Source organism: Pelmatolapia mariae, linkage group LG20 (genome assembly GCF_036321145.2).
Source record: "Pelmatolapia mariae isolate MD_Pm_ZW linkage group LG20, Pm_UMD_F_2, whole genome shotgun sequence".
Classification (NCBI taxonomy): Eukaryota; Metazoa; Chordata; class Actinopteri; order Cichliformes; family Cichlidae; genus Pelmatolapia; species Pelmatolapia mariae.
In genome coordinates, this window is record NC_086244.1 from 363204 (window position 1) to 386771 (window position 23568).

The 23568-nt window shown below is 45.7% G+C and overlaps 1 protein-coding gene across 1 annotated transcript in view; it reads left to right on the forward strand.

Moving 5' to 3' along the window:
* oprl1 (opiate receptor-like 1) overlaps positions 1–23568 on the forward strand; it is a 71615-nt gene that overhangs the window by 38437 nt on the left and 9610 nt on the right. The window contains exons 3-5 of the mRNA XM_063464019.1: positions 15506–15593; positions 15726–15908; positions 16393–16477. Coding sequence (XP_063320089.1) covers positions 15506–15593; positions 15726–15908; positions 16393–16477 — 356 coding nt within the window. The remainder of the gene's footprint in view (positions 1–15505; positions 15594–15725; positions 15909–16392; positions 16478–23568) is intronic.

The following is a 23568-nucleotide window of genomic DNA, read 5'->3' on the forward strand; positions in this document are numbered from 1 at the left end:
TCCTCGGGTCAGGACTAAGCACAGGAAGCCTTTGAGCTGTGAGGAAACGGGAGGAAGGACGCATGTTGAAGTCCACAGCTGCCTCCGACTCCACAGGCTCCGCCCTGTTCTGGCTTCATGTGACGCAGCGCAGATCTTTTTTTGTTGTTGTTTTTGCAGACACGCTGTGTCTTTGTCCCGCCTTCTGCCAGAGGTTTCTGGCAGTAAACTAAAGAGGTTGCGTTGCTCAGTACCAGTGTCACTAATAGTCACACTGCTTCGAGTCTCAGCTTGCGTGCTTTTCTGGAAATGGCTACCTTCGTGATGACATCACAGATGTGGTGAAGGACGCAGGCCCGATTGGTCAGAGGGCGGCGTGCAGTCGGTTTCTGTCAAGTTTATAATCGTATGATGCAACAAACACGGTGAGGTCTGAAACGGCATCGTGGACCGTCACAAACTCTCGTACGGTTTGGTCGACCTTCCATGTGTTCAGTGAGATGATGTAAATCATTCGGAGCCCTCGCTCCACTGTTGCTGTTTCATGGTTGGCAGTTGTGCTGAAGCGTTCGCCGCGTGGCCGACTTCACCTGCTTCTCCTTTAGTGGCAGGTGAGTCCTCGGGTTGTCATCGTCGTAGTTTTAATTTCCTGAGTGGCTCTGAAAAGACTGCCATTAAGTCTGCATGCTCTCTGGATAAAAGCAGCAATGAAACAGATAAATGACTTCTTAAATTTGTTGTTGCATAACACGCTGACTCGAGGACACGTTAAAAGGTTAAAGCACATCCTCTCAGCCTGTGATTTGTGGCTAATTTGCAGCTGAATTACCTTCTGCAGCCTCTGCAGAGGGAAGCATGTGTGCTCCGTGGCTGCCTTTGACATGTTAAACAGAGTGAGCAGATTCAGGTCTGCTGACGGATGAATTTAGAACCTGCAGGCGAAAGATGTTGAAAGCATGTTGAGCTGTTCGTGCTGCTGCTGTAATGCTGATATCATCCCGTAAACTCGATTTTAAAATAAATTCTGCCGTTTTCAGTTCGTTCCTTTATGTTTTTCTGAGGAGAAGTGTGATGGGAGCAGACGGTTTAACCCTAATGGATCATTAACCCGCTGATTTTCTGTCCGAGCCGTGTGCGTTGGATTGTGCTCGTGGTCTGTGAGAATCTCATCCCCGAAGCTTTTCCACCTCCTGTGGACTGATGTCGTGATGTGTTTGATGCCTGCCTCCGACACAGATGCTTTCAGGTCTTTTAGACTTTGTGTGTGTGCAAAGGGTAAATGCTTCTTCAAGGAGAAATTCTCTTCACGAAGAGCTTTTTGTTTTGCACAGAAACACTTTGTGCATTTTCCCGTCCTTCAGCCTGCTCGAGTCGCTCTGTCGTCCTCCAGTGTGGTACTGATAATGAGCAGAGACGGCCTGTTCTCATCTTGTCAAAGCAGAATCAGCTTTGGCGGTGCAGCTTTCAGAGCTGCTGCTGCCAATGGTGACGCAAAGCAAAAGTACACATCTCCAACCCTGATGTGAACATCGTTGTTTGAAACACTAGAGAGGACAGCCTGTGTCTACCAGATGGGCATTAAACCGATGAGGTCAAATATCCGGCCCTCGAGCGGTGGAACTCACGGCTGAACGTGAAAAAACCAGCTCTGATCAGACAGAACAGACGTTTGACAGATGGAGTCTGAGCTCATCGTGCTCATGGGAAACAACCAAGTCTGAATGGAAATGAACCAAAATCACCGTTCACGTTGGTCTGAAGTTGAAGCGGTCCAGTCTCAGTCCGGCTGCCACACGAAGGCTCTTTTTTTCTGAACATGCAAAGGAAATGTTCCCAGTGCAGCGGGCCAGGGGTAAAACTCATCATCCATGAGGTCAAAGTTCACGTCCTGTTTGCACCTCTGCAGGCAGGAATATTTAGCAGCTTTGCTCATCTGCAACAGAAACAGAAGTCAGACCGTCTGAAAACGTCTGATTTCTCTTTTTTCTCTGTGTAAGTAAACACGTCATATTCCCTATGAGTTAACAACGTTAGCTTAGTGATGACATCATCACGATCAGAGATAAGGACCTCTTCTCACACTCTATCAGCTGGGACGTGTGTGTGTCTGTGAGTCTGCTGGCATTTCCTCTGGTCTGAGTCTTGCAGGTTCAGCTCGGGATCCTTTTCCTTTCACCGCCTCTTGTTCGGTTAGTGGGTCAGAAAAACGTCACGTTCAGGGCCTCTCGTTCTCTCTTATCCACCAGTCTGAGACCTGTACGTCGAGCATCTGTTTGGCCTTTCTGGTGATGCCACATTTGTGGGGGCATGGTTAACAAAACAGCCTAGCTTTCTTCTGAACATGGCGCCCATTGCAGCTTGCACATTTTGTGGCAGTGAGAGAGATGAATTTCATTTGAAAAAAGATGATGGTAATCAACGATGATTCAGGGTTCGTCCGACTTTGTTGCTCAGGCGTCGGCGCTGGAAGAACGTCCCACTTTTACCAGAACGTGCTGAATGTGAAGTCTCCAAATTATTGTTAAAAAGTACAATTTTCACCAAATTATACAAAGACACAACTGTGATAAATACTCAGACTAACTGTGGTCACATGACCTGTTATAACAGTGGACTGTCTGCGTGTAGTGATGTGTCCACGGTATAAATGTGCAGTAAGAGCTGCAGTTTGACGCCTGATGGCAGACAGAAGACACACTCCTTCAGCATGCTGCACACAAGCAGGCACACCTCTGTGTGTCTGGCTTTTTAAAGCATTCACCTCTCAGGTAAGGCTCTGCAGGCTCTTTAGCCAGGTGTTAGACAGGGGTCAGCAGGTGAGCTACAGAGCAGGCTGAAGATATAACTGTGAATATGAGGAGTGAACTCCAGCAGCTCTAAACAGGACATGATGAAGAGCTGTGGAGTAGTGATGTGTCGGTCGTGAACGAAACGGCTCTTAGAGCCAGATCTTTGACGTGAACAACGCGAGCTGGCTCCTTATTGGGAGCCGTGGGTTTTTTCTTTCTTTCTCTCACCCTCTCTCTCGCACTTTTTTTCCGCTTCACTCCGCACGCGAGCCTTGTGCTTTGCGCTGGGCAGAGGGGGGAGGGGCGGTAGTTACACTTGCAGTAGCACAGGAACAGAGCGGGAGGGAGAGAGAGAGAAAGAGAGCCAGGGACAACAGCGTCACATTAGAAAGGTATAGTAATCATCCACAACTATTTTCAGTTGCAGATGATAAAGGATTCAGAAAGTTTATTCATGCAGGCCCATATGACAGAGAATGTGCATCTTCTTTTTCATATTTTAATTTATATTTAATTGTGTTGTGGTTTGCAGTGTTTCGTGTTGTTTCAGTTTAAATTTGTTTAAAAGGAAAAAGCTGAAAACTTAAATAGTTAAAAGCTGAAATGTGAATAGTTGGTTTTTGTATTATATGATTTATTTATTACATTTTATGTGGAGTGAATAAATAAAAGTACATTTACAAACTCCAAAACACATAAAAACTCCAAAACACAACAGAAGTGCTCCAGGATGCTAGGGGGCAGTGTTGAGCTTTTGTTACCTCGTGGCTACACAAGCCAGCAAGTACCAACGACCGGATTTGGTGTGTGGTAGTAACAGGTAAATGAACATTTTTTTGAATTATTTGAATATATATGAGTGCTTGTGTATAAATACACAAACAATACACATATGCTTTCAACTGTGTAATTTAAGTGATCTAGGTAGCTCTGTTTGGAAGTTCAGTTAACGCTAGAAATGTGCTTTAGTTTGTATGTGCTTTGTCTCTATGGACCACTGTATATATTTATATATAAACATATATAAATAAAATCACGGGTTTTTTTGGGATTTGAGCCGGAAATCCCATCACCACTGTGGAGCTCACGGGTGAGTGGACATTTTTAAAAGTGGCAGGACCTCTGGAGCCACGCCACACTCACCTCTAGTGATGGGATTTACGGCTCTTTTTAGAGAACCGGCTCTTTCGGCTCGGCTCACTAAAAAGAGCCGGCTCTTTCGGCTCCCAACCGGCTCTTCAGGTTGTTTTCTTGCTTTAATTAATTTATTATTAACAACAATATAAAATTACGTACAAAAGGAATTACTAATGTAAAAAAATGTGGTTTTATTTATATATGTTTATATATAAATATATGCGGTGGCCCCTAGAGACAAAGCACATACAAACTCCAAAACACATTTCTAGCGTTAACTGAACTTCCAAACAGAGCTACCTAGATCACTTAAATTACACAATTGAAAGCATATGTGTATTCTTTGTGTATTTATACACAAGCACTCATATATATTCAAATAATTTTTTTAAAAAAAAGTTCATTTACCTGTTACTACCACACACCAAATCCGGTCGTTGGTACTTGCTGGCTTGTGTAGCCACGAGGTAACAAAAGCTCAACACTGCCCCCTAGCATCCTGGAGCACTTCTGTTGTGTTTTGTAGGATGATCTGATATCCTCGTGTTGGTGTTGTTCCCAGATCATCATGAAAATGTTGTTCCAGGATCAACATTGCAAGTGACCAATCAGAATGTCGTGAAGTTATTCTTTTGCGCGCCAAGCCATTCTTGCATTTATGAAATTCCAGTGTTGCAAGGACAATATCAATTCTGCTTACCGTTTATTAAAAGGTTAGGGTTAGGATTAGGATTAGGGTCAGGGTACGTTGATCGGCGGACAGAGGCGGTTTCTCACAGCTTAAGTACAGTTTTTTGTTTTACGGTGTTTTTTCCCGAAGTCGCAAAAGTATGACGTCACAACATTCTGATTGGTCACTTGCAATGTTGATCCTGGAACAACATTTTCATGATGATCTGGGAACAACACCAACACGAGGAAATCAGATCGAGCTGTTTTGTACGTGTTTCAGAGTTCGTACGTGTTTTGGAGTTTTTACGTGTTTTGGAGTTTGTACGTCCTTGTTCTGTAGGGGCCACCGTAAATATACTTTTATTTATTCACTCCACATAAAATGTAATAAATAAATCATATAATACAAAAACCAACTATTTACATTTCAACTTTTAACTATTTAAATTTTCAGTTTTTTCATTTTAAACAAAATTAAACTGAAACAACACAAAACACTGCAAACCACAACACACTTAAATATAAATTAAAATATGAAAACAAAAAGAAGATGCATATTCTCTGTCATATGGGCCTGCATGAATAAACTTTCTGAATCCTTTATCATCCGCAACTGTAAATAGTTGTGGATGATTACTATACCTTTCTAATGTGACATTGTTGTTAGTGCTGTGCGGATTCTTCCGATACCAGTCGTTTATGTTCTAGAATCGATTCTCATATTAAAATATCGATATTTTAGTACTTTGGGGTAAATTTGTAGTTTTTCATTAACAGGAACACAGTGGAAAGAAACTATATAATTCGGATTGTCTACATTGGAAGGAACTACTTCCTCTTCCGCCTTTCATAGCCATGTGTGAAATACGGCTGTATAAATGTGTGGCAGCCCCTGGCGTGCGCACTCACAACAATGGCTGAGTGTAAATGGAGTCATGCATGGACGTATTTTACCTCCACAAACAGCCAGGACGCGGTTTGCGATACATGTGGCAAGACAGTGAGGTGTTGTGGCAACACCACTGACCTCGCCAAACACCTCAGAGTAAATCATATCACAGAACATGACGAGCGTATGTTGAGGCGAACTGAAGAGGAGGAGAGGGACAGGTGCTGCTAGGGCGAGACAGACGTCTGTCGCAGAGTCTTTTAGTGCTGCAGGCAGGCAACATGCTCAAATGGCACACAACTTCATTTTTTATTTCTATATGATAATTCTGCATTATTAAGTGATAAGAACAAGTAATCTGATGTCCTGTAATCATTATGAAGCTATATTACTATATTATTATTACAATTACATAATACAATTATATATGAAATACAATGAAACATTAAGTTTTTGTACAAAGTATCGGTATCAGATCAGTATCGTCGATACCACCCTGAATTTTACTTGGTATCGGTTTGGAAAGGAAATCAGTGGTATCGCACATCACTAGTTGTTGTCCCTGGCTCTCTTTCTCTCTCTCTCCTTCCCGCTCTGTTCCTGTGCTACTGCGAGTGTAACTACCGCCCCTCCCCCCTCTGCCCAGCGCAAAGCACAAGGCTCGCGTGAGGAGTGAAGCGGGGAAAAAGTGGGAGAGAGAGGGTGAGAGAAAGAAAAAAAACCCATGGCTCCCAATAAGGAGCCGGCTCGCGTCGTTCACGTCAAAGAGTCGGCTTTAAGAGCCGTTTCGTTCACGACCGACACATCATTACTCACCTCGCCTCTGAGCTCAGACGCAGGTTTCACAGGTAAACTCGTGTGAAGAAGTTTCCATATTAAAATCTGTAATATTGCAGGATTAGCGAGGAGCCCGTCTCCTCCTCATTTCCTGCACGCGATGCATCTGCTGGCCTCAGCAGGTTGTGGCCTTCATCTGTGGAGTTACTGAGCCGTCTTCATTCACCCCTGTGCTGTGAGCACAGCTGTGGGCAGGGCAGAAGGAATGAGAGTGACAGGAAGGAGTTTCCTCTGACGGGTGTCCTGGCTCAGGCAGGAGCTCCTCCACCCTGAGAGGACACGTTTTCTTCTGGACAGGCCAACAGGAGCAGATCCAGAGGTCTGTGGAGAGGCCGTATATCACCTGGGATCGCTGAATCCATCGGGAACATTGTGAGGATGGATAAAGTGTGTGTGCTGCTACAAGCAGAGAGTGTTGAGAGGCATTAAAGGCATCTGTTTTATGTCACTGTGATGCACGCTGGCTGCTTGGTCTAATACTATTAGTGTTTTGCGCAGGGAGCAGCTGTGTAGAAATGAGTAGGAGAGGTCCTAAAGTCTCAAAAGGAGCAGTGTAATCCTCAGAGTACAAGGAAAAGCCTTCCTCTGCTGTGGGACGTGCTTCAGTAATCCCTCTCTCTCCATCCAGCAGGGTGGAGATACTTGTAGATCCTTTGCATGGCTTTCTTTGAGAACATGGCTGGTGATGCTGTGACCCGAGGAGAGGGATGATAATACCTTGAACCTCTGCAGCAGCTGCCAGCCGTGAATTAGGCTGTGATTGTCGCTGAGAGAGGCTTTCCTTCAACAGCTCTTTCCTCTGAAGATACACAGGCATATAAAAAAGCTTCGAGTGAGTCAGGGCGCACATAAATGCGTCTTTATGAGCTGTGTCATTAAAGCAGAGGCTGCACAGTGCTGTTTATGCAGCTGCTTCTCGGAGGCAGCGTTACCTCCTGTAAACTCCTCTGAACGTGTGCGTTCCTGTGATCGTGGATCAGCCTCAGGTTTGCTTCAGCACATGGCACAATGTGTGAGAGCGGCTCACGTCGATGGCACGGAGCCATCGGCACAAATGCAACAGAATCTGCTGTAACCGGGTGACACAACCAGGGTGACACCACCGAGTCAGCACCGGGGTGACACCATCGAGTGACACCACCGAGTCAGCACCGGGGTGACACCATCGAGTGACACCACGGAGTGACACCACCGAGTCAGCACCGGGATGACACCACTGGGTGGGTGACACCACTGGGTGGGTGACACCACGGAGTGACACCATCAAGTGACACCACCGAGTCAGCACCGGGGTGACACCACCGGGTGAGTCACAACACCGGGTGGGTCACACCACCGGGTGACACCACCGAGTCAGCACCGCGTGACACCACCGGGTGGGTCACAACACCGGGTGGGTCACACCACCGGGTGACACCACGGAGTCAGCACCGCGTGACACCACCGGGTGGGTCACAACACCGGGTGGGTCACACCACCAGGCCAGCACCTGGGGTGACGGGGAGGCTGTACCGTTAACTTTGTGTTCTGGTGTTGTGTTTGTCATGAGAGGTGTCCTTTCTTTAGAAGCAGGTGGATGTTAACCACACCCTCCTCCAGTCCATAACCCTGAGTTTGTCAATAGAAGATAAATGTAAGAGTGCTGCTTTCTGTCCTTACTTTTATCCAAAGGAAACAGAAGTGGAGCATGCCGTGTGAATATTGGAAGAATGATTTGTGATCATATGTAATCACATCCATGACTGATAACTGGAACACCTGCTGGTGGAGTCTGAGCAGCTGAGAGCAGAGAGAAAAACTCACAAAACACTTAGAATCGAAGTTTCTCCAAGAGCGTTTCAGTCTCTGTGGTTTCCTCACACGCGCGCACACACACACACACACACACAGTGGTAGCGTGTGAATAATTCAGTGATTATTAATATTTGAAGCCAAACGGCTCAGTGGATTAAAGAATCATCAGAGGAAGCAGAGAGAGAAATGAAGTCTGAGAGGAACCACAGAGACGAGGACAGCCTTCGAAGAACAAGCACCATCAAACCGTTCATTGTTTCTATTTACCTTTACTTGTTCAAACATCAAATCACTTTGAATCGTCCTGTCATACATTAAGAGCTGCTGCTTCATCGGCCACTCATCATCATCAACAGAGCTTGGGCCATCAGCTGCTCAGCCTTCAGTCAGAAAGCTTCAATGTCCTCCTGCCCAGAAGCAAGTTTCAGAAACAGGAAGCAAACATGAGGTCTGACTGTCACTGGGTCAGTGTTGCTGAGTCTGAGGTCTAGACGGGGCCTTTACGTGATGAAATTAGGGCTGCATGTGATTTGAATAAAAACCCACAGTGATGTGCAGGGAGGCAAAGAGAAACTGGCTCTTTTTTCCACTCTGTGTTTGTCTTACACACTCGACCAAACAACAAATACACAATTCAACAAAAACTCAGTTAAAAATCAAAATGTCCAGCGAACATAAAAAAAAACTCTGACGTAAAGTTACGTTTTTCACATCTCAAATAAATAAATAAATAATCCAGTAAGTTTCTACATTAATACTGAAACAAACAAGAAAAGAAGGTCAAAAATTCCCTCCAAACAAAACGTATAAATTTTAAACGCACAAATCAGTCCGTGCCTGACATCATCGCTCCGCCCATCAAAAAGTCACCCGTGCGAATATATCGCCTGTCGTCGGTTACTGGACTGACGAACGTCGGTTGGAAAATGTTTACATATCAGCCAACCTTGGAGGCGGAGCTACAGAGTTCTCTTTTTTTCACGTCACAGTTTGCTGACTCCTGCTAGCTTTACCACAGTGAAGGTTTTAATGTTGGTCACAGGAACCTGAGCTCAGCTCATGGGGATGCTCCGCCTCTTTGCCTCCATGTTAACGTGCCGGTGTGCGTGGGCGTAATCGTTTCATTCATGCACTGCTCCTGAAAACATTTCTTTGCAGCTCAGTCTGTGAAACGCTCACGTTTCCACGGTGACAGTAGCGCTACAGAGCCGCGTGTTAAACGAAGCAAAGAATTTGTGTTTTCTAATCGAATTATTGGAATTGCTCGATGGCTCACTGCAGCCCTTCGTGCATGTCTGCGTGCACTCGTGACTCATGATGGGAGTGGAAGTGAAGCAGACTGGGGGTGAGTACCATCAAACCTCAGCTGGCCGAGGCTTTGAATCAGAGCTTCGGGCAAAGCCTCGTCCTTCAGCTGAACCACCGCAGGGACATCTACAGGAAGAGCGTCTCGCACCATGACAGGTCGGGCTCCATCTTCGGTGTGCAGATCCGATCATCGTCATCATTTATTCGCCGCGCAGCAGCACATTTCATTATCTGCTGCGAGTGTGTCTGCTGAAAGGTTCACAGGTCTAATTGCATTTATTAATTATAAGATAATGGGCTCATGCAAATAAAGGGGAAAGGTGAAGAGGAAATATGAAGGTGAGCAGCGAGAGAGAACCGAGCAATCAAAGAGAGGAAACCAACAAAAACACAGAGGTTTGAATTATTCCAGCTGCTCTAATTCGACTCGACGTGAATTATTAATAGAGCAGAAGGCAGGATGCTCGTCACACTTCCATCAGCTTTATGGCTGCGTGATGTTTTCTGTCTCCGATGGCACCGCAGAAGAAGTCTCCTTTATTATTAGTACAACAATGAGCAGCCAAAGCAACAGGAGCGAGGAGGTCTGGCGGTCTTCAGCACAATGAAGAACAGACTGGGGCACTCTGAAGAATACCTGAAAACCAAAGCTGATCACTGATTATCGTCCAGTCACAAGTCAGCCAACAGCACGTACTAACCACGTGGTTTAACCACGGTGGTTAGTACACCAGGCTCCTCCCAAAGTCCAAACACATGCACTTAATGGGGTTAGCTTAACTGAGTCCCATTGAGACTCAGTGTGTCATGTACCGGAGAGACCTGTTCCACACAAACAAACAACAATAAAATGTATGCAGCCGTATCAAAGACGAGTTTTTCACCAAAACATTTGTACGTCTTTGGAAGTCTGTGAAATCGAGGAGCTTCAGGTCCTTCTGTAACGTATTCCATGAAGACGGAGCAGAGAAGGACAACGCCTTCTTCCCGAGCTCTGCACGAACCGATGGAACGACGAATGTGATGATGTCCTGAGAGTGCACTCTATCTCCAAACTGTGTAACGTGTACTCTGATAAATCAGAGGGCAGTCAACCAGAAATAGGCTTTCGTGTAAATGATGTCACCGTGATCCAGGAAAGGTCAAAAAGTGGCAGCAACGAGTCTTTTGTTGAAGTGAAAGAGAAACATGATGTGCCTCAGTTTCTTTAATAGCTGGTGACTTAAAGGAAAGACTGTCATCAATCACAGCACCGAGGTATTTGTATGAGGCCACAGTTTCATTCAGTGACATTTAAAAAACATTATACATTATTCATAGAGATGAATGGTTTTCTGTGTCTGCTGCTGGTGACCTGTCCAGGTGTACCCCCCACCCTCTGCATAAGGCCATGTCTTCCGTCCACACTGAGACGGCGTTTTCGGTCAAGGAAAGCAGATACTTTTGAAATGGAAATGATAACACATTTTAATCATGTGATGCAGTCATGTGACCAATTAAATTAAGATGGCATTATACAGCAGTTGTTTTGTTTGACAGCCCTATTAAAGATTAATATCAGTCTACATGCTCCAGATAGCTTTTCTTTAAATTCTTTAACTCTCACTCGCTTTTGCAACTTTGTACTTTTGTGTTACTTGCAGCAACAACTCCACCTCATTGTTAGTCCATTTAAAAAACTCGCTGCTTTTCCTCGACATTTTGCAGCGACATTTCAAAGAGCCGGAAAGTAAATAAACGGCAGACAGAAATGAGGCAGGTCGAGTCTTCTTGCGTTTTACGCGTGCGCAGGACTGGAACGTAAGCGCTTTTGACCGTTTCATTGTGGATGAACAAGTGTTTGGAAATGATTGAAAACAATAGTGTGGACGCGGAGCGTTTTTAGATGAAAACGCTGTTTTCAAATGTATCCGGATTAGTGTAGCCTAAGAGAAGGTTTGAATGTTTATAAAGAAGCGTTCAGGTGTGATCCCACCCTGAGTTGGCACTTTCTCATGCATCTATCCATCTTCTGCCTCAGTAGTCTAAGCAGACACCTCTCTTTCCTCTCGCTCATTAACCTGAGATACCTGAACTCGTCCACTCCTCCTGACCCACTTCACCCTTTTTCATGAACTGCGATGGAGCCTTCACCATGACTGGAGGTGTTAGTTCTCATCTGTGGTGCTTCACACTCGGCTGAATGCTGATCTGGATCACTGGATAAACCATTGCAAACACATCATCTGCAGAAAGCTGAGAGAGCCTCTGCCTGTGCTCGTTGCTGTCGTAGAGAAAGAAGGTGGGTCACCAGCCCACCACAACAGAAGTGTGGTGGGGTTTTTCACAGGAGATACACAAACTCAAATTATAAATTTTCAAAATGTATTAAACGGTTGAAGGTCGGTGCCACGGACCTCCCTCTGCCCAGTAGTCGAGACGAAGAAAAGCTGCCGAGTGAACAAAGTGGCACAAACAAGACGTGACTGGTTAAAGAGTTGGGGAGAAGTTTAAACTGAACACAGATGTGTAATCAAAGATAAAACACGAATGAGGTAATTTCCTAACAGAAGTGTCAGATCGTTTATTTAAATGCATTTCTCTAGTTTGCATCCAGTTTGAATATAATCAGGAGGTGGAGGTTGGGGTGGTGGATGAGCGACCTCCACGGTCGGAGCTGTGAGAGGCGGCGTGCTGGATTAGCTTAGCTCCGAGGAGCACAGAAGTGGTGAGGAGACAATTAGAGTGAGAGCTGAGGAATTAGCTGAGAGGAGGCGTGAGGCAGTAAAGCCTCTGTGATGGATGCTTAAATATTTCATGCTTGTTTTGGAGATTCCTTAAGTGCAGACGCACAGAGAACGCTAACAGGATCAAGTGTTCGTTTCAGGATTATGAGGGATACACACAGCAGCAGTGTCTGTGTGAGCACTTCATTTATCACACACAAGCTTCAGCTGGACCTCAGAGAGGCAGGAGGAGGGCCCTGTCATGGAGAGGAGGCTGATGCACGTTTGCTGCTGCACAGGCTTCACGTAAAGCAGGGTCACGCTTTTGGACTAAAGACAGGTTCGTGGAAATGTCACAGCTTTTCACCGTTTTTTGGTATCATATAGATGAATTAGATGTGAGAGATTAGCAGTCATGAATGATACCGACTGAGGTCGGCGGGGTTCGTGTTCACCCTGAGAAACTAAAACCTCTTCAGGTCTTTGTTTACCTGACTGTGTGTCACTGTTGTCACAAGCGACGGCAGGGTTCAGTTCCAAAAACAGAGTTTATTTACACAGTCACCAGGTGCAGAATACAGTGGTGGAAATCCAGGTAGGGGAAGCTCTCTCACACTCGCTCTCTTCTTCACACTCCAACTAACACACGTCCACACGGCGGGTAGGTCACAGGTCGGGGAAAACTATACACAAGAGACATCGGTTACACAGAATCACAGATTAACACAAGAAAACTTCACTGAGGCTAGAGGCTCACTAACGTGTCTCGCACAATCATCCAGCAATGAGACTGTCTGCGTCCGAGCCTTAAATGCAGCCTGATGGCCAACAGGTGTGTGGGCCGAGGGCGGGAGCGCGCAGTAAGCTCCACCCAGGCAGAGTGGCGAGAGAAAGAGGGAGAGAGTAATCAAAAACACATGTAGCCTTGCAGGACCGGCCGGGCAGACACGGGGACCATGACATGTGTGTGTTAGCAGGATTACTGTTAAACACATTGGAAACACTCTCAGGGGTCGGGCTTGGATCCCTTTACAGACGTCCGGTATCTTCAGATATACGCACCAAAAGAAATGAAGAGAAACCGGGAGGAATTCTGGTCAGGATCCAGGATCAGTTTCCAGCTTTGATGGAGAGATGCAGTTTGTTGTGTTGCTGAGAGGCAGACTGACTGAATGATGATCTTTGTCCTTCATCCTGATTCTGAAGGGTTTTCATAAAGAATCATTTCTGCGCAGCACGCAGAGTATGGATCTGTTTCTTCCTGAGGATCTTGTCTCGGGACGCTCTTTAAGCATCCGCTGCACGAAGGACTCGTTTGTCTTCAGTACTTGTGTTTCTTACTGTCGGCGTGCTTTTGCAGTGAAGCACACAATCCTGCGGTAAATCATCAAAGCAGCAGAGCTGATGAAACTCGGTGCAAACGCAGCGCTCGTGTGTGTTTGAGAGAAGACACGACTGCCCGACGCTTCTCTGAGCTCCGGTCTCACCTGTCACTCTTTCTCCTCTTCCTTTGTGCCCACGAGCACTGAACTCATAATCAGCATTTCAGGGGGTTTTTAACTACAGCAACAGAGCAACAGAAGAGAGAGGAGGTGGAGATGGAGAGGGTTAGGAGGGGAGATGTGGTCCCGATGTGAAAATGGGCGGAGAGCTCAGCTGAACACCATAAAATATTCTGTGTGAAGACTCCCGAGCTCCCAGCAAGACTCCAGCATGCACAGGGAAGGAGGCAGGAAGGAAAGACAGAAAGGAAGGACCGAAGGAAGGAAGGAAAGACTGCGAGAGAACCGGGCGAGAGATGAAAGCAGCTGATTGGAGCTGAGAGGTGGAGCAGTGAAGAGCAGCAAGAGTGGAAAGGTGGAGGAGAAAATAAAAAGCAGACCAAACGTGACCATAGTGAGAGTCAAAAACAGGAAGTTTGACCTCCTGCCGGACGCACCTGCAGCTTCTTCCTCCACCTCTCTGGCTGCGGAGGCTGCAGGTGGTTAAGTGGAGCAGTAAATTCATTTTTTAGAGTGAAATAATCCAGAAGCACATAAATAGAAATTAAGATTTCCCTGTCCCGTATTCAGCAAGTGAAAATAAAATAAACAATAAAAAGTTGAATCAAATGGACCATTACGGCAAGGCTGGGATGGTCCATTTGGTAAAGTAAATCCGTTGGGCATCTTTCTTCGCCTTTAGACAATAATTCTGATGGCAAAAGAACCAAACGGGACAGGTTTAAAAAAAAAAAAAAAAAAAAAAAAAAAAGATTTCCCTGGATTAATATTGTGACGGCTGAACGTCGCCGCTCCTTTGCCTCTCTCAGCCGCTCTCTATGAATCTTCATCTCTCAGTTTTGACCTTTAAGACCTGATTTTAACTTAATAAAGGCGGCTTCCTGTGAGCTGCAGGTGGAGACGGAGTCAGAGGGCTGAGTGCAGCAGGGATACATCAGAGGGAGGCAACGAGAGGCACGAAAGCATAAAAGAGTGAAAGACACAGATGTTGGGATGTAAAGGAAGCGAGGAACATCGGCTAAAACCGAAGCTGGAGAAATAATAAGAGGACTGAAGAGGAAAGGAGGCAGAGGAGGAGACGAGAGGAAGAGTGGAAGAAAGAAGGGGATGTGCTGAGGAGAGAGAGCGAGGGTAAAACCGGCTGAGGGCAGGGAGGAGGAGGAGGAGGTTTGACTGCACTGCGTTTTCTACACTTGGTTCAAAGTTGCAGCAGCCGATGCGCTCAGATAAGACGCAGGTCACGTGACTCTCCGCTGCGTGCTTCTGTTTGTGTTTCCTTCTACGCCCCAGATGTCTCCCATCCTCCCGGTGGTTCCTAAATTAAGGTTAAAAAAGCAGAGCATGCCCCTCCCCCGACTCTGCTTCTTCATCGGCCGCCTTAGACCTGGTTTTAGATTTAGGCTCGGCTCAGGCTTACCGCAGGCGCTGTTTACAGGCTCAGACGGGTTGCTAGGTTACAAACCTGTCTTCTAGGTGTGGCTGTGTTGACAGCGCCTCCTGCTGTCTCTAAAATCACACGCACGTGATTAAAGTGCGTCACGTGACGGTTCAAGTTTGAAAATGTCGCATTGAAACGTCGTCATGCGAGGGTCCGAGCTGAAGCTCGTGGCCTCTGTGGGAGGTCACAGCGCTACGCGTGCCTCCTGCAGTCTGGTTGGAGAACAGCTGGAACGAGTGCTCCTCCTCATCTGCTACAATAAAAATCAAATAAACTAAAAAAAATGTTTTTACAAATTTGCCACAAGTCCCTCCCCTTCTTGATTTTGATTGGTTGGTGACAGTGATGAACTGAGGGTGGTCAGCGGTGCCGGTGGTTATCTGCTGTGAGCGTTGTCAGGTGCTTCACTGAGGTGTGTGTTTGTGTGTCTGACTGAACTGATTCTTCTCGCTCAGGTACACCAAGATGAAAACAGCCACCAACATCTACATCTTTAACCTGGCACTGGCTGACTCGCTCTTTCTGGCTACGCTACCTTTCCAGGTACGACATCATCTGCACGTGTGCAAACTCTGTAGGTTAACCACCTGTTCCTTTAGGAGCTCCGGCTCTGTGACCCTGAGCAGGATAAGTTGTGTGATTCACACTCAGACTCTGCTTTCTGGATGTTTCCAGGGCACTGATTTGTATCTGGGCTTCTGGCCATTCGGGAACACTCTGTGCAAAGTGATGGTGTCCATCGACTACTACAACATGTTCACCAGCACCTTCACGCTGACGGTGATGAGCATGGACAGGTACGTGGCTGTGTGCCACCCTGTCAAAGCGCTGGACATGAGGACTCCTCACAAGGCCAAGGTACGTTTTATCCTGCCGTCATAAAAAGCCGCCGCCGTGACATCACCATCTCGCTCCTATCAGAGGGAAACTTTGCGTTCATTTAGTCTAAATTAGTGAAGCGTTATGAACCAGTGAGCAGCTTTCCTGACCTTTCTGACAATAAACTGTCTTCAGCCAGAGGAGTTGCCTCCTGCTGGTCATTGCGTAGAATGCAGGTTTAAAGAACTTTTCAGAGGTTTTCTACGTTATTTTGACTCTTTTTATAGACGTTATCAGGACCTTAAAATGTAAAGCCCTGATTGGCTGTTGACCCCTTAAAGCCTGAAATATAAAATTCCAGTTTTTTGGAAATGGAGAGTTTATTGAACCATCTGACAAATTTGTTTTCAAATTTTAATTTCCGTGTATGACTCTTAATTTGTGTAAAAATCACAATGATGATGTGGAAGTCTTAAAACATTAAAGCGATCATGTTCAACTGTTCATGTCTTCATGTGTTCAGGTGGTGAACATCTGTGTGTGGGTGCTGGCGTCCGCCTTCGGAGTTCCAGCGACGTTCCTGGGAAATGTGGAAGAGCACGAGAACAGTACGCCACGCGCACACACATGCACGCACGCACGCACACACACACACACATCTCAGTGTGTGTGTGTTTGAGCCCCGATGGCAGCTCAGTGTCACCGCGGACCACGAGCTGCAGATCTGACGTGTACGTCCTGCACAGCTCCACGTCTACATAAAACCATTATCATCATCAGCTGCAGCGACCTGTTCGCACGAGCACTACATCTGCCTGCACCGTAGGGCATTGAATTTAATCACAGCTTCGGGCTGTAGAGGAATTTAATCCTAATGAAAACTACGAGTGAAACATGGCTGTTAAAGCTGTAGCACAGCGCCCTCACTCCTCTCTGTTCCAGTGAGAAGCTCTGACTCTGTGATGAAGATTTGACTTCTCTGCTTGCAGCAGGAAATAGACAGACTTTAACGCTAGAACATGCAGACTGCTGTTATAAATGGCCTGTATTTGTATAGTGCTTTCCCTAAGGACCCCAAAGCGCTTTACACTACATTCAGTCATCCACCCATTCACACACTGGTGATGGCAAGCTACATTGTGGCCACAGCCGCCCTGGGGCGCACTGACAGAGGCGAGGCTGCCGGACACTGGCGCCACCGGGCCCTCTGACCACCACCAGTAAGCAACGGGTGAAGTGTCTTGCCCAAAGACACAACGACCGAGACTGTCGGAGCTGGGACTCGAACCGGCAACCTTCCGATTACAAGACAAACTGCCAACTCTTGAGCCACGATCGGGTTAGCTATAACCCTAAGCCTGTCCTGCCTCCTTGGAGTGAGGGTCGAGTGCCGAAGTGAAGCTGTTGAGTCACCGCTCGACCGTGGGACCAAAAGGATAAGATGGAGGAGGCCTCGAGGAGGGTGTGTGGATCAGCCAGTCAGGAGGAACTTTATGTGCCTCATGTAGTGATTGGTACTCTCAGTAAAGATCCTCAGTCTCTCATCTCTCCTGAGGACATGTTAGTGGGCGGAGCAAAGAAAAACCTGAAGTGAGGCAGAGGCTGAATTAGAAGGCTGTACTTCGCAGCGAGACGTGGCCGTGCACTGATCTGAACCTTCAACACAGACGTCAGCATCCCTGCTCAGACTAATGCTGTTAACCAATGTCAGCATGTCTTTATCACCACTTTGACTGAATAATAAAGCAAATAATGCAGAACTAAAATCTGTGACACGAGACTTTCATTTAAAAGGAGCCTGCACACGTGCACCTCAGTGTCGCCGTACCGGTGCAGATCAGGAAAGATGCTGTTTCCAGCATCGTGTTTTATTCATGAATGCACTGCAGCAGCAGCTCTGCACCACAGCCCTGCATCTCGGGGTAAACTCATTAATCACAGATTTGTCAGCCGGGAGGCCCACGGAGCTTTGTGGTTACTTTTCACAGTCACAGGGGAAAAATCAGATTCCACTAAGTTTTTATACCTAAACTCTTAAAATTCACCAGGTTATACAATAATTTCATCCTCAGATGATCAGTGTAATAGTATAATAGATAACATTGAAGACAGGAGTAGCTTTTCAGTCAGACGGTGGTCCTAACGTCACCGCGAGCTGTGGCTGGACACCAGCAGACTGAGGATACAGGTGCCAGAGCCATTACTGCGCCCCTTCAAAGGGAGGCGGGTGCTCAGAAAGGCCTCTTGGACACCTCCTCTTAGAAGTTTTCTAAGCAGACCCAGAACTCACTGGAGAGACCTCATCTCTGTCTTGTCTGGCTGGAAAAACCTGGATAGTGGAAAATACTGCACGGGAGGAGCCCAGCCTACCCTGCTGCCAGTACAACTTCACTTTAGATAAGAAGAAGGAAGCTGGTGCACGGGCCTCCTATGTACACATCGAGCAGGAGCAAGTTTTTGATGCTCACCGGGCTGGAAGAAGATTCAGCAGCATCTCTGACGAGTTTACCCTCAACCAATCAGCACAGACTAATCAGCGATCACTCCCAGAGGAGGAACCTGTTAGCGGATGAAAGATCACGAGTCCACATCAGGATGACTCTGAGCAACAAAGTGTACAGATCAGTGCAGCCTGTCTGCAGACGTGTTAAACTTTCCAAGAAGGGAGTCGAACGCTGTGTTCAGCATTAGAACTCACTTCATCAGGAACATGTGGCCGCGTGCTGCTTTAGGCCTGTCTGGGTCAGCGCGGCTCGACATCGTCAATAGAGCATCCACGTGTGACGGGCTGGGAGCGAGACGATAAACCTGCTTCGTCACAGCACTGCGGGAAGCCACGTGCACGACTTTGCTTCAGTCAGGCCGGATCAGGTGCTGTTCCCGTCCTCGTCAACTGTGCTGAGCTCAGCCCTGACAAGCTTTTCATTTTGGCTGTAGCTCAGGTGGCAGAGCAGGTCAGCCACTAATCAGAAGGTCGGTGGTTCGATCCCAGGCTGCCTCCTGGCTGCATGCCAAATATCCTTGGGCAAGATACTAACCCCATGTTTGCCTACTGGTGGTGGTCAGAGGGCCCGGTGGCGCCAGTGTCCGGCAGGCCATTTTATTCCATTAAAAGCTGAGGCATGGCTGCAGATCAACTGCAGGCGCGTTAGATTCAACTCAAATTGTTCTCTCTGCGTGAGACGTCTCAGGACTGCTGAGGTGAGTCTTCAGACGGTGAACGGCCGAGCAAAGCGGGATGTTATCAGGCTAGCCGTTTCCTCATGACTGGAGTGCTGATGAGTGCTGACCTGGTGTGAAGGCCCGACTGGGCTGGTAAAACAAACTTTGTTTCACTTTTCTCAGCTGTTTTTGCTTGGCTGTGTCTCTCTCTGCGTGAAGTCTGTGCACAAACATCCGTAATTATGAAACTCACTGCGCTCGTTCCCAGGACTTACTCTGAATCCTCTTTGTTGATGCTGAGCATGTCTGTGCTCTTTAACCTGCTCTCTGCTGCTCGTCATTAACAATGTGTTTCAGCGGCGTTTACCTCACTTTGTCCTTCAGCGTTTGCCGTTTTGACTGGCCGCTTAGCTTCGATGGAAATTCTCATCATTATTCATCGTCTGGTGTAAAGACCTGGAGCACACAACAGCACTCCAACATATCGGCCATCGCAGGATCTGTCAGAAGAGCTCTGATCCCCTCCCAAAAGCACAAGCAACAAATTGCAAATGTTGGGCACTGGTGAGGCTCAGACGGACTTTAATCACTGACACGGCTCCTTTGGTGACATCTGACATGCTCTCTGTAGGGAGCCTTCAGCAAAGGTTTCAAACTGTTCATGAAACTGAATTTATTTGTTTTTCTGGACATGAACACAATTATTTTGAGTCTAGTCTCATATTTTGTCATGTCCTGGGTCAGTTGACCCACTGTTTTGATGTCATTTTGTATTATGGTTTATGTCTAAGTAGGGGTGGAAGGTAGAAACGGTATGAAATTGGCCAACTGTAGAGATTTTGACTACACTGCTCTACCACGATAGCGCATATTGATGGTGTCATCAAGCTACGCCTGTTTTGGTCGAAAGCATTGTGGCGGCTGCAAACAACATCATCTGCAAATTATGTCGGGCGACAGTAACAGTGAAGAGACGAAGCACGTTTTGGAATATGAGGAATGCCAAAAACTGCGCTTCCTCCACTTCCTCCATTGATTCATTAATGTTGAATTCTCTCACAGCTGCTCTATTCCCATGTAGTTGCAGTATATTAATGACCACTAATGGGAATAACGGCATTACTAACGGTGTTACTTTTTTCAGTAACGAGTAATCTAACTAATTACAACGCCGTTACTGTTACTAACAAGAAAATGCGCTCGCGTTACTATTTTTCAACAAACAGATGGTTGAAGCTGTGTTCAGCTTACAGCATCTTATATCAGCTGCAGGAAGTAGCTGTAAGTAATCTGGGCGCTACAGCTTTAAGCAGCTGCGCGCTCCCGCGGACGGCAATCACTTTCTGCCCGACGATCACTTTTTGGCACAACAGCTGGAGCTCAGGGGGCAAAACAATAGCATGAGTGCTGCTGTTTGACTGAGGAAGGATAAAGTAGTCGTGGTAAGCCAATCACACGACCACTTCAAGATGACAAAGCAACAAGGTGACATATACCAGTTTTTAAACTGTGTTGATAGGCCACGTAAAACCAGAGTCATGATAAACAAGATATAAGCTGCTATATGAGCAGCGTATATATTGTTTATGAGCAAAAAAAACCCAAAACAAAAACCAGCCCATTCGTGTTGGTGGAAAAATGCACCATGTGGACCAATCAAAAAATTATATGGCAACGTGACATTTGGATGTTTAGGAACAGGGGGAAGATTTAGGAGTGACGGCGAGAGAGAGAGAGAGCGAGTTTTGAGATGTGAGAGATTTGTGACGTTTAGCGTGTTTGGAGTGTGTAGTTAATGTGTTGTCTTGTGTAGTTAGTGTGTAGTGTTGTGGATAGTTTTGTGTTGTGTGTCAGAACAATGAGGCGACTGCTGTCTCCAGGTAGAAACAGGAGTGATACACCTGCTGCTGTCAGACCTGCAGGTATCAGGCTGTGATGTTCTCCTTTATAGTGGACAGAAATATTTGGAGTGGCACAAATAATTTGTGGCATCTTATTGAAGAACAGCTGATTGTTCTGTAAATAGTTTGAAATGGTTATTTAAAAAAAGGGTAAAAGGTAAATGGCTGCAAATAACTTTGTTGTTTGGAAAACTTGTGCATAGGATTTTAAAATTCACAATTTATATTTGCATTTAAAGTTATGAAATATGATTCAATAAACATGTTTGTAGTTGTTACAGTAAAAAATATAACTTTTTCTACTCGCATTTTATGTTTTTTGTCTGATTTTAGATCAATTGTGTTAATACAGTCAAAATGAAAACATAACTGTAAATTCAGACACGTGAGGTTGTGCTGAAAAGGATGATACCAAACAAGGCAAAGGAAATAGTTTTTAAAGGTGAAATGTGGAGGAAACATCAGAAGTGGTTAAAAATGGCCAATTATACCCTGGACCCCAGAGGGTTAAACTTTTTTTTTAAGTAATGCAATAGTTACTTTTCAAGTAATTAATTACTTTTTGAATCTTGTAACTCAGTTACTAACTCAGTTACTTTTTTGAAGAAGTAACTAGTAACTATAATTAATTACTTTTTCAAAGTAACTTGCCCAACACTGTTAATGACTAACCTGGTATTGTGGATGGATTATCTCAGTTGTTCTCCTGACTGAAGTTTGGTCCGTTTACAGCATCCTGCCATGCGATTGCATTTGTCCCTAACCATCGGGAACCCTCACGTTAACTTTTATAGAGTGGAAAAAAGTTAGCGTCCATCCTCCAGCTTATGTTATGTTATGCTAACATAGCTGTGTCACTAGCTACCACGTAGCACATCATTATATACCAGCTAGCCCAACTTCAGTAACCCTACAAACGTCACTGCTGTTTAGTTTTCTGTCTTCATTTATGTTGGAAGTGATAGCAGAGCTGTACGTTTGAATTTTTTCAGAAATCTCTCAGTCAGAACATGCTATATCATGTTTAGGTGGAAGCTAGCGAGCTAACTTCCTGCTAACTTCTAACTCCATTAAATGTAATAAATCCTGTTTTCATGGATGCCTGGATGTTAAACTTAATTGTTACACCTGGTAAAGCAGCAACACTGATCATTTTGTTAAAGATGAAAGAATTTAGACAGTTTTTAACGCTCAGTGATGCTGCAGTGTTAGTTTGACTCTGGGACGTGAAGCTGACGGAGTTTAGGACCCAGATTACTAAGTTCATTTAGTCAGTCGTGAGTTTATTCTATATTGCCGAGGTTGTCCTGTCATAGCTCCTTGGTTATTAGCTTCCCCTTGTCTCTCTGCCCTCTGTGTGTCTCTGTCTGTTTGTCTCTGTTTATGTGTGTGTCCTTTTATGTTCTTTCCCTTTTCTGTTCCTATGTTCTCCTCTTTATGTTTTATCCCGTGTTTCCCAGCCCATCATGTCTCTCGCCGCTCTCTCCCTCGCCCTCTTAGTGGAGTCTGTGTTTTGTCCCCTTACCTGTTTCCGTGTTCCTGTCCTTGTGTTCCATCCCATCTCCGCAGTCTTCATGTGATCCAAGTCCTGTTGTCACAGCGTACGGCTCATTATGTTTCCTGTTTTATTTTGACAGTCTCGTGTTCATTGTTCAGTGTGTTTAGTTTTGCTTCCCTGTGGTGTCGCGTTCATTTGTGTTGGCTGTGTTTCCCGTGGGAGATCGTGTTTGCCAGCCTGTGTGTATCCGTGTGTTTGTTTAGGTTTCAGTATTCCCAGTTTAGGTTAGTTTTGTTTTTCTTTGATGTTCCAACAATAAAGTTGTGTGTTTGTGTCAAGTCCTGCCTGACATTTGGGTTCAATCCTGCCTGCTCCACACACAGTTCATGACATATTTGCTCATTCATGTGTGCAAGAAGAGAAGTTCTGGAAGTCCTGGAGGGTTGATGTGTCGGGGCTAATGATTCCTGTTGATTTGTTTAATCATAAAAACTTGTGAGACAGTCTTAGAAACAGGCGACGGTTTAAATTAAAATGACATGATTTCAAAGCGCAGGTTGATTGGTTACTGGGCTGAAGAGTTACCTCTGAGTCTTGCAAACATCCAAACAAATGCAGAAAGCGTTGAATGAGCATTTACTTTATTTATGTTTATTGTGTGAACTCTAAAACAGCTCGTTGGAAAGCTTTAAAGGAAATCCCAGTCTGATGGTTAGGAATTCTGATCAGAGGCTCTGGCTGAGCGTGAGCAATTCAATTCAATTCAATTCAATTTTATTTATATAGCACCAAATCACAACAGCAGTCACCTCAAGGCGCTTTATATTGTACAGTAGATACAGAGAAAAACCCAACAATCATACGACCCCCTATGAGCAAGCACTTTGGCGACAGTGGGAAGGAAAAACTCCCTTTTAACAGGAAGAAACCTCCGGCAGAACCAGGCTCAGGGAGGGGCGGGGCCATCTGCTGCGACCAGTTGGGGTGAGAGAAGGAAGACAGGATAAAGACATGCTGTGGAAGAGAGACAGAGATTAATAACAGGTATGATTCAATGCAGAGAGGTCTATTAACACATAGTGAGTGAAGAAGGTGACTGGGGTGTGAACAGATTCTGCAAATGAGCTGAAAAAATGCA